Source organism: Microtus oregoni, unplaced genomic scaffold (assembly GCF_018167655.1).
Source record: "Microtus oregoni isolate MIOR12 unplaced genomic scaffold, Mior012 000035F_ref0000213, whole genome shotgun sequence".
Lineage (NCBI taxonomy): Eukaryota > Metazoa > Chordata > Mammalia > Rodentia > Cricetidae > Microtus > Microtus oregoni.
Genome location: NW_024543094.1, coordinates 12,243,000 through 12,259,214, shown reverse-complemented (window position 1 = coordinate 12,259,214; position 16,215 = coordinate 12,243,000). Strand labels below are relative to the sequence as shown.

At 36.4% G+C, this 16,215-nt stretch overlaps 1 protein-coding gene across 1 annotated transcript; it reads right to left on the bottom strand.

Annotated features, from left to right (window-relative positions):
• Positions 1-12,686: 12,686 nt before the first annotated feature.
• On the bottom strand, positions 12,687-13,087 carry LOC121432721 (ATP synthase subunit ATP5MJ, mitochondrial). Its single transcript, XM_041630871.1, has one exon. It carries the CDS (start codon positions 13,014-13,016, stop codon positions 12,834-12,836), a length of 183 nt encoding a protein of 60 aa, XP_041486805.1. The 5' UTR covers positions 13,017-13,087; the 3' UTR covers positions 12,687-12,833.
• Between the last annotated feature and the right edge of the window lie 3,128 nt (positions 13,088-16,215).

Below are 16,215 nucleotides of genomic sequence, written 5' to 3'. Positions count from 1 at the left end.
TGGCATTGCAGATTCCTTATAATGCTCATAATCATTATTTTCAAGATGTACTCACATGGAATTAGACAGTAGTTGTTTTATACAGCAATATGAAAGCATGGAAATTAAAGAGAAAATTGTGCAAGAGATGGACAAGAGAAGGATTAATGTTCAATCTTCTGTGAATCTTCTCCCAATGAAGTAATTCAAAATGCACTAAGTTCCCCAAACACTGAAATGAGTGTTCAGAATCTGTGCTGAATTTGCTTAAATCCACAAACACTGAAATGAGTGTTCAGAATCTGTGATAAATTTGCTTAAATCGAAGCCATTTAGAGCCTCTACACCTGTCTTAATTCACAGTTTGTTTCACAAAACTCTGTATAATGATGATGGTGATGATGATGATATTAATAATTAATAAAATAATATTGAACCTGATTCAACTCATCCCCAACTCCATCTTCCAAATAAACCCCATACAAATGCCTCTCGCTGTACATCAAGTGCATAGACACCTGTAATCCTTATGCTGTGGAATGGAGAGAACTCAGTGTTTCCATCTAAAGTTCAGCATGTATTTATTATGAACCACAAAAGACAGCAGTGTATGGTGTCAACTTTCCAATGACACCATTCTCTCTATATAAGAGATGTTATTAACACTAGCAGTAAGATGTGCACTCAAAGCCACAGACCCATACATAAGAAGTTTCCTTCAAGGGAATAGTAGTAGGAGTCAACAGTTAAACAAAAGCTAGTTTTGTGTGGAAACTCTCAATACATTAAAATTTGAAATTGTTGAATTATACATCAAATGTTTGAAAAAATATATTAAATAACAGAAGCAAAAAAAGGTAATTATCATACTTCTCAGGGTATCTCTTCTGCTCTTTCAGGGTTAAGAACACTCATAACTTTACCAAGGAGGAAACAGTAGTGTTAACCTCATTATTTCTACATTTGGCATGATAATCACACTAAATCATAACTACCGTCTGTAATAACCATCAAAATATCTCCTTATATAAAAATGATAAAAAAGTCCATATATATGTTTAAAAATCTAATTATTGAAGTTTCAGTGTAACACAATGAGACACACTGTAAGCACCTTTGTCCATATATCTTTACTTGCAAGTATTCATTGCAAAGAGTCATTGGTCTGGTTCAAGGCTTCTGTTTATACTACACTATTGATGCTGGGTCTTCATAGGACTCTTGTTGGGTATCCTGCTGTTGTCCTGTATTGTGGAATTCCTCATCTTTGCGTGCTTAGGTAAGGTTCCCCTGCATGCTCCAGCAGGTCATAGATAGGGTGGATATTGAGACAGACTGAGTCATAGCCCTCTGCCTGACCTGCACAGCTGTAGAGTTGGTCTGCCAGATGCGAAATAAGAACGGTTCTATCATGTTTACAACTTTGGGGTTGGCTCACCCACACTTATACTAATAGGGTTAGCTCTCCCACTCTTACCATTAAAAATATAAAAACAAAAATCTTGGGGATTTAATGGAAATTACAGAAATGGGAAAAATAAAATGATCGTGGTAAATAGGATCAAAATACAGGATGTTACTGCCAAAAAATATATCTTTATGAAAACCATCAATATGTACAATCAACATGTCAATTAAAACTGTATGATCATGACTCTATAGATTTCTTTATTCATTTCTCTTGTTTGTTTTCTTTTTGTTTTTTGAGAGGTGGTCTCTGACTGCAGCACAGAATGACTTTGAATTAGTGAAAATTTCTGCCTCCATGGGCCATTTTCTGGGATAGCATACATAAACCACCACATTAGTGTTAACATATGTAACACCCGATTTGGTGTTACACACTCGGTACAGTTCGCGCGCCACTGTACCGAACGTGAGTCGGGCAAGGGCCTGGAGATTGAAAAGAAGACACAGAGAGACCAGGGTCATTCGAAAGGAGATCAGCCAAATGCCCTGCAGCTAACCACCAGCTGGGGCAGGCATAGCACAGAAACACACAGGAAGCTTAGTTAGTTGATCATAAACTGTCCCCATAAATGCACCACAGGAATAAGGGAGACCAGGGCCCTACAAACATATTCAAACTCATATTTCATGTTACATAGGATTTTCTTCTTTACTTATTTTATTTAAAACTATTTTCTTTGTAATATTATAAAGTTTTATATAACAACATCTCTCCAGCATCCCTCTGCAGGTAGAATATCATCCTTATCTCAATCAGAGCAAAGTTCTGGATTTCTGCAAGCCAAAAGACATTGTTATGCTTGCTCTGGGCATCCACTTGGATAAACACTGGTAATATGGACATTAGAAATGAAGCCTCTGGAAAAATTGATGGAATAATTTCAATCTTACGAAATGTATTTAAATGAACTACAGACAGAGAAAATTTTCACTTTGGGGAGAATTAAAAATGGTAATATAGTTGCAGGCATCAGATCCACATTTGGGAAACCATGGTTTCCAAAGTTCATAACAAGCCAAATACGCAGATTGAGGAATTCATTCTCTCTCCACTGTTATGCTAGGATAGATCCGAACACTCCTGTTCCTCTGGATGATCCAGTTCTTGATTCTATAACAAAAAATACAAGTGAACTCCAGCTTGATTGCCCTTCTCTATCAGCTGCAGCATGGGACTGTGGTCCTTGCGGAGCCTCAATGAGGCACGGATCAAAGAGAATGTACAGGTGATAAGTAGGATGGCAGATTTTTCTCACCTTAAGAAAATTATCATACGTAGTACTTCTCCAACTCAGAAGACTTGTTTGAATTTAGTCTTTTTACCTTATATTTCTAAGCAAGCGTACTTTATATATATTTAAAGCATTTTACCCTCTACAGAACCACCATTTTTTTGCATTGCATAATTTTATATTTTCAATGAGAGTCCTCAGGTTTGGTTTTCTAATAAATATATAAATATATTTTTATGTCAGGAAGTTCAGTCATGATGGTGGCATTCATAAACTACTTCTGCTACCTTATGGTATTAGGAAGAGGGAAAAGTTAATGACACAAATTTTAATTTTGTGTACTCTGTAGATCACTGGTGTTTTCTAGAGTTTCTTTCTTTGGTTTATGTTGTGTTTGGGGGTTTTGTTTATTTTGTGGCTCTTGTTGGTTTTCTGAGATAGTCTAGTGTCCAGGTTGCTATGCAGCTGAAGATAACACTGAATTTCTAATTTTCCTAATTCCATCTTCTAAGTCTGGGACTGATGGCATATGCCTCCAAACATCTTGATATGTGTGGAATTTTCTGTTATAAAAGGTAGCAATTTGCCAGATTCTAACAGGAGTGTTTATATATTTGTTTAATATTGCTTAAAACTCTTTGTTACTTTTAAGATCATGATCTTTTGACAATAATGTAATGTCTAATTCTTGATAATAATATGAATTTTCTATTATTTAGATGAGCTTTTACATATTGCACTTTTATAGTTTTCACTCTGGGTATTTTGTATATACTATATGCTTTATTGATAAAAATACATATTATAGGTCTTTTTAAATAATGCTTTAATGGCTTTTGGGGGGCTTTTTGCGACATAATTTCAAGGTTATCTTAGAACTTGCTTTCTAGATCAGACTGGTCTTGAGCTCACAGAGATTCACCTGTCTCTCTCTCCTTAGTGCTGGGATTAAAGACCTGATCCGCCACCCAGTTTCTTTTCCTTTTTTCCCCCCCGGAACTAGCGCTGTAGGACAGACTGCACTCAAACTCACATAGATCTGCCTGCCTCTGTCTCCCGAGTGCTGGAATTACAGGATTTTGTCTCCACCTTCTGGCTAAGAATTTTTTATTGTATGAATTATGACTTTCCCATATTCGTAATGTATGTTGATCATATTTTTCCCATTACTCTTTATTTTCCCTCCTCTCATTTCTTTCCATTTTCCTTCAACATCCCTCTGATTTACATTTGGTTTTAATATAATTTTTAGCTTCACCGAGAGTGAAACTCAAGACCTTAGGCATGACAGGCAAATGTTTTACCAAGTGAACTAAATCCCAGCCTAAAACACAAGTCTTATACTTATATAAATAAACCCCAAAAAGGCTTACCATGGCTTGTAGAAGTGTTCCTTAAATTGGTGGTTCTTGGACAAAGTGCCCAATAACTATGAACACTTGACAAATTGGCAGATTTCTGGTGTGTTCACAGACTCACTCACACAGGACCTCTTTTCCTGCAGAACGGTATTTGCATGATCTTTCCAGCATGATTTTCAGTTGATTGACTGGATAAGTACCCTGAAATGATGTGGGAATTCTTATTTCTGACCTTTTCTCTAGACTCACCTCTTTCTTGTCTAATCTCTCCATGTTCCCAAGAGATTGCTGCCTGTTAATTTTTTACAGTGCCGAGGATCAAATCCAGGTGTTGGTTCATGCATTTACCACTGGGATGCACCCCCAGCTTGTCCTACTGTGCTTTCTATTCAACAACTCCCTTATGGGCCTTGCTGTGGATCCTTCTGCCCAGGCTATCTTTCCTGTCTCCATATTTTTGGTGGCCTTTTCCTCAGCCTATCTTAGTCTTCCAGTTTTATCATAAGGCATCCTGATGTGTTTCAAGTACAGAGATTTAAAGAGTTTTACAATCCATGTCTATCACTTAAATTCATCAGTTAGTATTTGATTGAAATTTTTTATTTTCTTTTTCATTATTTCTTATATTAACTTTTAGATCAATACTAGTGATTTATGGACTCATATTTTCAATGTTACCAATTATAAAATATCCTGCTGATTAAACTGACAAAACTGTATAAAAGATGACCTTCTGGAAACCAGTCCTTAGTTCTTTTGAATACGACATTGTTAATATTAGAATGTCCATTGAAATTGTATTCAAAATAATGTTTTCATATTTTAACTATTCTTTTTTTTACATGGGAAGAAAAACTATATAAATGATGATTAATGAATTACATTACCCATTTAGAAAATTGTACTCCTGGTTTAAATTGTCTAAGCAATGCTGTTTTCTTTTTTGAATTACATCAGATTTTTTTTCTCTATTCTTTCCACTCAAATCTCCCTTACTTGTATATTGTGGATGGATTCAATATGTGGAGGGGTTTTGAGTGATGCCGTTCATGGCATTCATTCTCACTTGAGTGTTTGGTTGAATATCTTTGTATTTTGTGGGAGTTGAAAATTTTCAAGCAGTTTGTCTTCACAGTTGGCTCTGTCTTTTGCATCTACAATGTGCACACTGGCAAACATACAGTCTACATACGTAAAATATTTTTCTATCTGTGTGGTAGGTGTTTGAATTTCAGTTAAACCCAGAGGATATGAAAGTCCTTGATGGCTTAAACAGAAATCTGTGATATGCAGTTGGGGCAATGGAAATAACTTTGGTAATATGCTTTGTTGCATTTATTTTCAATTTTTTTTTTTTGCTTTTAAAGTTGTCTCAATAAAGATAAAGAGAGCAAAGGCAATCTGAGCCCAGAATTAGGAAAAAGAACTTCTGGAATTCCTTTAGTCTGTTCAGAGTTCTGACATTACAGCAACAGGGTGAGAAGCCTGAGGGTCACCTTGATCTGTACGTGAAGGTCTGTATAATTTCATGGAGTATGCTGCGCCAGCCGTCATCACTGCTGAGTCTCCATTTTCCCTTCACTCTTCTGAATCTGCATGCCCTGTGCATATGTACTCTGGGTATTTTAAGAAATCCACTGAAACATTTCCAATATCAATGTCATGCCATTTTTTCAGTGCCTGTTTAATTCCTGATCATATTAAAAGCATGACCATCAACCTGTAGTCCATGACATAGCCTGCTTATGAAGTTATTCACTGTGTTCAGGAAACCCAATGTTTTTTTAATAGTTTGAAAAACTTCCCTTGTTTCCTGCTGTGATTTCAATCAGAAGCTAAACATTCCCATTTTGAGAGCTGCTGGGTTATGTGTTCAGTAACACAGTTGACACTGATGTCCTGAGATGGAGATAAGTCAATTCAGAGGATTAGGAAATGATAGAAAAGACATTTAAGACTTAGAAAAGCTTAGGGAGGCATTTGACTTGTAAATTATAGTCCTTAGTTTGATCTCCTGAACTAATATCATATTACTATTTTACTGGTACATACTAATATTATATCAGAACTCATATTTTGCCATTACAATTTCCAATGGGGGCACCTTTTTCTCCATTGTGTGATTGTTACTGTATGGAGATTCTTTACATGCATCTCCTTGGATATGGGATTTTATCTTTATTTCTACTTCTGAGTCAAATCCCTTATGTTATATGTTGTAGGCAGTTAACAAAGAATTAATTGATTTAAATCAAAATGTGATTCTTAGTAGTAATTTTATGTCCTCAAGTCACATGTTCTCACAGAATATGTAGCTTGACTTCTTCATTTCAAGACAGATAGACTTTTTTTTTATTGAGAAATTATACCTGAAGAAGAGTTTGTTCCTTTGCTTCTTTGATTGATTCATGTTTTATCATCTGATGCTACATTTCCTGTGGAGTTTCAGGAAAAGGAGAACTACTTTACTACTATTTTATTTGCAGTTGGAAAAAATTGTTTATGAAAGTAAGAAAGTCTGTCTCTATGCCTTACCTAAAAACAATGAAAAATATATACTTCCAAACTAATAGGAGAATCATAGAAATGACTCCTTCCAGAAACAGAATAATCAAATGCAGTATGAAATGCTTTTTTGGTCATTGCAGTTTTCCTGGCCACGCTAGCTTTTCAGTTTTCTGGTGAATATTAATATATGATGACTTTTCTTGGACACCCTGTGTGATGGCCAATGGACAGTGCTGTAGGAGGCCACTCACATGACAATGACTGAAATTTGTCACTTCTGTTCAGTAGCAATTAAGCCTGGAATTGCTACAAAATTTGAACGAAATAAAAACCAAACAAAGAAAACTCTGTCCCATTCTGAAAATAAATAAAAAATACTTTATTTAGTATTTGTCAATCTCAGTATATTAATTAAATGCTTTGTCTTCTTTTGATCCATTATGACCATACAGGGACTTGCCGGGAAGTTTATATCCAAGGAGAGTAACAGTCATTTAATACACAGTTCTTACAGAACATGAGCAGGTAGAGTTTACAACCTTGAGGAGTTACAATTATCAAGTATTTCTTAATATGTGTTTCTCCATCTTCAGAATGAAGAAACACACTTTATGTAGTCTGAGAGATAGGGGTACATAATGAGAAGATGGACCAATACATCTGGGCTCCTATCCAGAGTCTTGGGGACCAAAGTTCCAAGATTTTGATATACAGGGTGTGGTATGTGAGGGTTCAAGGAGGTAGCAGATGAACTTGCCTGAGATCATGAGATCTCAAACCACAGTAGAATGTAGAGGATGAAAAGTTAATCATGCTCTTTTTGGGTATTTTCCTATTTGTGTTTTGAGAATAAAAGTAATTTTTTAGACTATACCCTGCTAGAGTCCAACATCTGCCCCTCTATAGCCTACTTGGATGAAGAAAATGGGAGACTTTCAGAGAGGTAGAAGGCTTGAGAGGTGGCCTGTTGTCCCCTGGGCACTATTTGATCAAGAGTCATGAAGAAATGAATGAGCCAACCTTTTTGTCTCTATATCTTCATTGACTTTGGCCCCCATATATTGCTGTTGAAATCAGAGGTCAATTACATCAGAATTGAGGAGTAATAAATGGTTAAATTTGTTATAAAACTATCAGATAATGCTTGAAAAAGACATAATGTTAAATAAATGTCGATTCTGTTAACTTTCACCTTCCCAATTAGAAGCCTGACAAATTTAGTAAAAACTATGAACAATTCTGCATTGAAACCGTCTGGACCTGGGCTTTTTTTGGTAGGGAGGTTTTTTTTACAACAACTTCTAATTCTCCGCGACTAACAGATCTATTTAGATTGTTCACCTGGTCCTGGTCTAACTTAGGTATATAGTACTTATCTAAAAAAGTGTCCATTTTTTTAACATTTTCCAATTTTGTGGCATACAGGCTTTTGTAGTAAGATCTAATGATTTTCTGAATTTCCTCTGTGTCTGTGGTTATGTCTCCCATTTCATTTCTGATCTTGTTAATTTGTGTATTCTCTCTCCACCGTTTGATTAGGTTGGATAGGGGTTTATCAATCTTGTTGATTTTCTCCAAGAGCCAGCTTTTTGTTTCATTGATTCTTTGGATTGTTTTCTGTGTTTCTATTTTGCTGATTTCAGCCCTTAGTTTGATTATTTCCAGTCTTCTACTCCTCCTAGGTGAGTCTGCTTCTCTTTTTTTCTAGAGCTTTCAGGTGGGCTGTTAAGTCTCCAATGTGTACTTTATCTGTTTTCTTTAAGTGGGCACTTAGTGCTATGAATTTTCCTCTTAGCACTGCTTTCATAGTGTCCCATAGGTTTGAGTATGTTGAGTCTTTATTTTCATTGAATTCAAGGAAGACTTTAATTTCTTTCTTTATTTTTTCCTTGATCCAGGTGTGGTTCAGTAGTTGACTGTCCAGTTTCCATGAGTTTGTAGGCTTTCTGGGGGTAGCATTGTTGTTGAATTCTAACTTTAATCCATGGTGATCCGATAAGACACAGGTGGTTACTAATATTTTTTTGTAACTGTGGAAGTTTGCTTTGTTACCGAGTATGTGGTCAATTTTCGAGAAGGTTCCATGAGCTGCAAAGAAGAAGGTATATTCTTTCCTATTTGGGTGGAATGATCTATAGATGTCTGTTAAGTCCATTTGCTTCATTACCTCCATTAATTCTCTAATTTCTCTGTTAGGTTTCTGTCTGATTGACCTGTCCATTGGTGAGAGAGGAGTGTTAAAGTCTCCTACTATTAGTGTGTGTGGTTTGATGACTGCCTTGAGTTTTAGTAATGTTTCTTTTACGTACGTGGGTGCTTTTATATTAGGGGCATAGATATTCAGGATTGAGACTTTGTCCTGATGAATTGTTCCTGTTATGAGTATAAAATTTCCCTCTCCATCTCTTCTGATTGATTTGAGTTTGAAGTCAACTTTGTTAGAAATTAGTATGGCCACACCTGCTTGTTTCTTAGGTCCATTTGCTTGATAAACCTTTTCCCAGCCCTTTACTCTGAGTAGATGTCTGTCTTTGTGGTTGAGGTGTGTTTCTTGTAAACAGCAGAATGTTTGATCCTTTTTTTGTATCCAATGTTTTAGCTTGTGCCTCTTTATAGCTGAGTTGAGTCCATTGATATTAAGTGATATTGATGACCAAATGGTTGTTAACTCCAGTCATTTTTTCTTTTCTTTTCTTTCTTTTTTTTTTTTTTGGTAGTAGAATTTGTGTGTTTCCCTTCTTCGAGTTGTGCTGGTGAAGGGTCATTAGATGTCTGAGTTATTGTGGGCATTGTTGGACTCCTTGGGTTGTGATTTTCCTTCTATTACTTTCTGTAAGGCTGGATTTGTAGCTACGTATTGTTTAAATTTGTTTTTATTCTGGAAAATTTTGTTTTCTCCATTTATAGTGAACGAAAGCTTGGCTGGATATAGTAGTCTGGGCTTGCATCCATGGTCTCTTAGTTTTTGCAGTACATCTATCCAGGACCTTCTGGCTTTCATGATTTCTATAGAGAAGGCAGGTGTAAGTCTGATAGGTTTACCTTTATAAGTAACTTGAACTTTTTCCCTTGCAGCTCTTAATATTCTTTCTTTATTCTGTATGTTTTGTGTTTTGATTATTATATGGTGAGGAGATTTTTTTTTGTCCAGTCTATTCAGTGTTCTGTATGCTTCTTGAACCTTCAAAGGAATATGTTTCTTTAGGTTGGGAAAGTTTTCTTCTATAATTTTATTAAATATATTTTCTGGACCGTTGAGCTGTACTTCTTCTCCTTCTTCTACCCCTATTATTCTTTTTTTTTAAATTTATTTATTTATTAAAAATTTCTGTCTCTTCCCCGCCACCGCCTCCCATTTCCCTCCCCCTCCCACAATTAAGCCCCCCCCCTCAGCCCGAAAAGCAATCAGGGTTCCCTGTCCTGTGGGAAGTCCAAGGAACCCCCACCTCCATCCAGGTCTAGTAAGTTGAGCATCCAAACGGCCTAGGCTCCCACAAAGCCAGTGAGTGCAGTAGGATCCCTTATAGAAATGGATGAGAAGTATAACCAAAAATTTGAAGAAATGAGTAAATATGTATATAATACTCTGGGAAACCAAGAAAGAACGATCAAACAGGTAATGGAAACAGTTCAAGGATTGAAAACTGAAATGGAAGCAAGGAAGAAAACACAAACTGAGGACCAGCTGGATATGGAAAATCTAGGTCAAAGAGCAGAGCCTACAGAAACAAGCATAATCAATAGAATACAAGAAATAGAAGAAAGAATCTCGGATTCTTAGGACACCATAGAGAAAATAAACGCTCTGATCAAAGAAAACTGCAAAGCCAACAAATTCTCATCACAAAACATTCAGGAATTATGGGACACAATAAAAAGACCAAATCTAAGAATAATAGGAATAGAAGAAGGAGAAGAGTCACAGCTCAAAGGCCCAGAAAATATTTTGAACAAAATTATGGAAGAAAACTTTCCCAACATAAAGAAAGATATTCCTTTGAATATTCAAGAAGCATACAGAACACCAAACAGACTGGATCAAAGGAATACCCCTATTATTCTTAGGTTTGGTCTTTTTATTGTGTCCCATAATTCCTGAATGTTTTGTGATGAGAATTTGTTGGCTTTGCTGTTTTCTTTGATCAGTGTTTTTATTTTCTCTATGATATCTTCAGTGTCTGACATTCTTTCTTCTATCTCTTGTAATCTGTTGGTAGTACTTGTCTCTGTAGTTCCTGTTCGTTACCCAAATTTCCTATCTCCATCTTTCCCTCGGTTTGTGTTTTCTTCATTACTTCCATTTCATTCTTCAAGTCTTGAACCGCTTCCCTTACCTGTTTGATTGCTTTTTCTTGTTTCTCTTGGTTTTCTTGGGTATCTTTGAGCGATTTATTCATTTCCTCTACCTTTTTGTTTGTAATCTCTAATTGTTTATGGCAGTTTTTCACCTCCTGTTTAGGGTCCTCTATTATTTTCATATAATTCACTTTTGAGTCGATTTCTTCTAATTCTTCTGGAGTAGGGTGTACAATTCTTCTTATTTTGGGATCCCTGGATTCTGGTGATGTCATGTTGACTTTCAGGTTGTTGGAGGAATTCTTGCATTGGTGCCTTCCCATCTCTTCCTTCAAATGGAGCCAGAAGAGACCTGGTGTCTTGGTCCAGTCTTTGCTGTGATTGACTCTCTGGGTGTAACTCTTCAGTGTAGAAGCAGGAACTGTTCCTGTCCATATGGAACTCCTCAGCACCGAAATATGGATGCCCATCCAGATGGAGCTCCTCAGCACCTAAACAGGGACGCCCGTCCAGATGGAACTCTCAGAAGATTAGGAAACAACCTACCTCAAGACCCCGTAATATCACTTTTAGGTATGTACCCAAAGCATGCTCAATCATACTACAAGGACATGTGCTCAACTATGTTTATAACAGCATTGTATGTCATAGCCAGAACCTGGAAACAACCTAAATGCACCTCGACTGAAGAATAGATAAAGAAAATGTGGTACATTCACACAATAGAGTGCTACACAGCAGAAAAAAAGTAATGATATCTTGAAATTCGCAGGCAAATGAATGAATCTAGAAAACATCATATTGACTGACGTAACCCAGACCCAGAAAGACAAATACCATATGTACATAAGTGGCCTTTAGGCATAAAGCATTTCACAACAATTCACAACCCCAGAGAACCTAGATAACAAAGAGGACCCTAAGAGAGACTTACGTGGTTCAATTCTACATGGGAAGTAGAAAAATACAAAATCTCCTAAATAAATTGTGAGCATGCTGATCATAGGAGAGGACAGATGGGAAGAGGAGATGAATGCAGGGAAATGGAGAAAAATATATAGCTCAATAAAAATTTTTAAAAGATTGGATATTATTTTGTATTAATAGTAATATGAGATTTTAGGGACATGTCAGTGGTCATGTCAGGGGAGCAGCAAATGGCAATTGACTTTAGGGATATGGCCCACCAGGAAACAAAACCCTGAGGGATGAATCTCGAATAGATAAAACCCTAGGATCCTTGGCCCCAGAATGTTTCTTGCTCATGTGTATCTTTGCATGTTTGCCATTGCCACTTTTCTTGGTATCTGAAATTATATAAATGGGCATGGGGAGATTCCCACTACCCTTAATGCAGCATGATCATCTCTTTGAAATATCCCATTCTACTGGATGTTTTTACCTGTAGATTGCTATGAACGATTTTCTCCTAAGTTGTACAGTTTAACGGAAACCATGATTTTATACAAGAATAGTGCTATTTTCAATAGAATTTTGATGATTGAGGGTTTTTAGTACATATAGTAAGAAATTATGATAGAGGTTAGTTTGGTGGGAAAATTAACATGGGTAAAATTCATCTAGGCCTCTGATGAAGAAGCGGATGCAGAGAATTAAAATAAAATAAGGAAGTGTCACATAGCTAGAACACATGAGTTTCTATTGAGGAAACAGGTAAACTGTGGCTTAGGTTAACATTAATAAAACTGATTGAGTCACAGTAGCCTAGCTAGTTTAAATTCTTCTTAATATTGGGAAATGTGTTCACAGGTTGCAGAGTACATCATAGCTAAAACAAAACTTTGGCAATCTGAGGATTTAATATAGTGCCTACTGGTTCTTTTTTTTTTTGGCTGATCAGACACATTTATTAATGCCACATTGTAAATGGTACTTAGGGAAGTGTACAGCGATGTTCCATGTTCCCATCTAACACAGCTTGCTTAAGTTTAGCCGACAGGATTCATCTTGAGTGGACTCGGAGCCGTTAGTGATGACCATGGGCAAGTGCAGGACTGGAGCCTTTCAAAGCTTTACTTCTTTTATCAGCACTCCTGATTTTATAAAGGATGAAGGTCATCAACCCCATTCCTACCCAAATTTCCTGGTAAACCTGGGTATAGTAGGGTTTCATGGGGACCCAGACATTCTTAATAAGGCTTTGAAGCATCTCAGCGGGACCAAGGCCACAGGCCACACCAGATTTCCACAAGCCTGGGAAAGGTCACTGAACACGCAAGCGCTGCCCTACTGGTTCTTTTTATATACAAAAGTTTAGATTTATGATTTTTTTTTTTTTTTTTAGTTTTTCGAGACAGGGTTTCTCCATAGCTTTGAGGTTCCTGGAACTAGCTCTTGTAGACCAGGCTGGCCTGGAACTCACAGAGAACTGCCTGCTTCTGCCTCCTGGGTGCTGGGATTAAAGGTGTGCGCCACCACCACCCGGCTAGATTTATGATTCTTATAAGATTGCTTTTGAGATAAGTATAAAGTGATTGACACTTTCCTTGTAACTGCAAAATGCAGTGTACCCGCAAAAGAACAAAGTTCAAAGACCAACATATCACCCTATACAAATGATGTGAAGTAAAATTCTTAACAAGGTTTAAACTTCCTAGTTTATGACATTAGTTAACAAATGGCATGCTTTCATAATGCAATGCTGAGAGACATAGGATAGACCTGCTGCTCTAATCAGAAAAATTAAGCATTTGGAACGATAAAGTGACCCCATGTCCAAGCATTGACAAGAAAAACACATCAAAGCTTATCAGAGAAAATGTTTTGTAACCTAAACACATTAAGGCACTCACTGTGCCCACCTCCCAAAGACAGGAAAAAAGAGTTTCTTCTACTCTTCCAAGAAGGGACTGTACAGAATTTCCATGAAACACTGAGGTTTGAGGACTCTTTGTTACAGTCCTATGTTGGATAAGTCAAAGAGACTCAATTCTATGAGGACTGGGCTTTGTCGTTTTTAAGCATTCTGAGTGTTTACAAGCATTAAGCACACTTTAGAATATTAATTTTACTTTGGAATTTTGTTAGAACTTTTATTGTAAACACTTTAGAATATTAATTTTACTTTGGAATTTTGTTAGCACTTTTATTGTAAACGCTTATAATTTTTTCTCCTCTTTCTTGTTTAAATTGTAGAGTCCCTAGAAGCTGGTCATGAAAAAGCTATAGAGACTTTCTGCTTGTGATTGACAACCTGGAAAAAAAGAGCTGTCATCCTAGGAGCTACTCAACTATCAAACAAAATCCCTTAATGGCAGTTTAACTTATTAGAACAATATATTGTGATCACTCTGAGAATAGTTCAGATCCAAGACCTACTGCAACTGAATTCATGACTCTTCACCAGAAAGTCTTTGCTCAGTGACCACCACTGAAGATGTCTGCACTGTCCTCAGAAGGCAGATTCTTAAGCAACATATGCCTTACAGGCAGAAAAATGAAGGCAAAACAGTGGTCAGGCATCATGTTCTCAGACACAAAAAGTATTCTTTTCTTTAGAATAGGAGATTCAAACTTTTTGGATGCCAAGCATCCAGATACTCTAAAGCTAAGAGCTGTGATCTAGCTGGCCCTAACTGCTGTTCTATCTAACTTCTGTTTAGAGTTAGTGTTTCATATTTTTATTTTTAATTAAAAAAATCACTCCCCTTTTATCTTTCTTTCTTGGGCCTCCCAAGTACCCCTTTTTATATTGATAGCTATCTTTTGTTATTAGTATTTTATATATAGTATATATTATATTTTATATATTTTTCACATATTTACATGGACAAATACACAAATACAATCTGTTGAATCCATTTTGATGTTTGTGAATATATGGTTTCAGAGTTGTCAGCTTTCTATTGGATAACCAGTTATGGGGCTAATCCCTGGGAGAGTCTTATTCTGCCTTTCTCTGCAGTTGTTAGTTGTTGTTCTTTGACTGGGGAAGACTGCTATGGGATTTCCCCTCTTCCTTGTTAGCATGTCTATTGACATTGCCATTGTTAAGTCTTGTTAGTGCAGTCATTTCTGAATTAATTATAAAAGGAAAACTGAGACTTCATTAACTAGCAGTTATAGAACCATCAGAGATTATAGTGCCTTTTACTCGTGATGGAATTAAAAAGTTATGGGATGACAGTGAACCCCGGCAAAGAGCTTGTGCTAATTTACTGGGAGAAATTTATAGCAATTATCCCAAAAGCAATAGAATTAGCCTTATAAAGAAAACTACTTGGATTCTTCTCCAAATTGTAACACGACACACCAATAACTGGAGCCCGTACATTTTATACTGATGCAAATAAATCAGGAAAGGAAGGTAAAAAATCAGAAAAATTAAGTAAGGTGAAACAAAGTCTTATAATTCTTCCAAAAGGCAGAGTTATGTGCTATTCTCATAGTATTATGGGATTTTTTTTATTTTTTTCAAGGTTTTCTGTTTTTATTGATTTTATTGAGCTATACATTTTTCTCTACTCACCTCTCTTCCTCTCCCCTCCCATTCTACCCTCTCCCATGCTCCCCATGCTCCCAATTTACTCAGGAGAGCTAATCTTTTTCTAATTCCCAAGAAGATTAGATCCATGTATGTCTCCCTTAGGGTCCTCATTGTTGTTTAGGTTCTCTGGAACTGTGAATTGTAGGCTGGTTTTCTTTACTTTTTCTCTAAAATTCACTTATAAGTGAGTGCATATGGCATTTGTCTTTCTAGGTCTTGGTTACCTTAGTCAATATGATGTTTTCTAGATCCATCCTTTTGCCTACAAATTTCAAGTTGTCATTTTTTTCTGCTGTGTAGTATACCATTGGGTAAATATACAATATTTTCCTTATCCATTCTTCGGTTGAGGGGCATTTAAGTTGTTTCCAGGTTCTGGTTATGAAAAACGTTGCAGCTATAAACATAGTTGAGCACACATTCTTTTGGTAACATTGAGCATATACCCCAAAGTGGTATTTCTGAGTCTTGAGGAAGGTTGTTTCCTAATTTTCTGAGAAATAACCATACTGATATCCAAAGGGGATGTACCCATTTGCACTCCCACCAGCAATGAAGTAGTGTTCCCTTTACCCTACAACGTGTTCAGCATAAGTTGTCACCAGCATTTTTGATCTTGGCCATTCTTACAGGTGTAAGATGGAATCTGAGAGTTGTTTTGATTTGCATTTCTCTGATTACTAAGATCATTCATGTAAATTATCACATCAGCAAATAGTGAGAGTTTGACTTCTACTTTTCTAATTTGTATCCTCCTACTCTTCTTTTGTTGTCTAGCTAGGACCTCAAGAACTATATTGGATAAATATGGAGAGAATGGACAACCTCGTCTTCTTCCAAATTTTAATGAGATTGTTTTGAG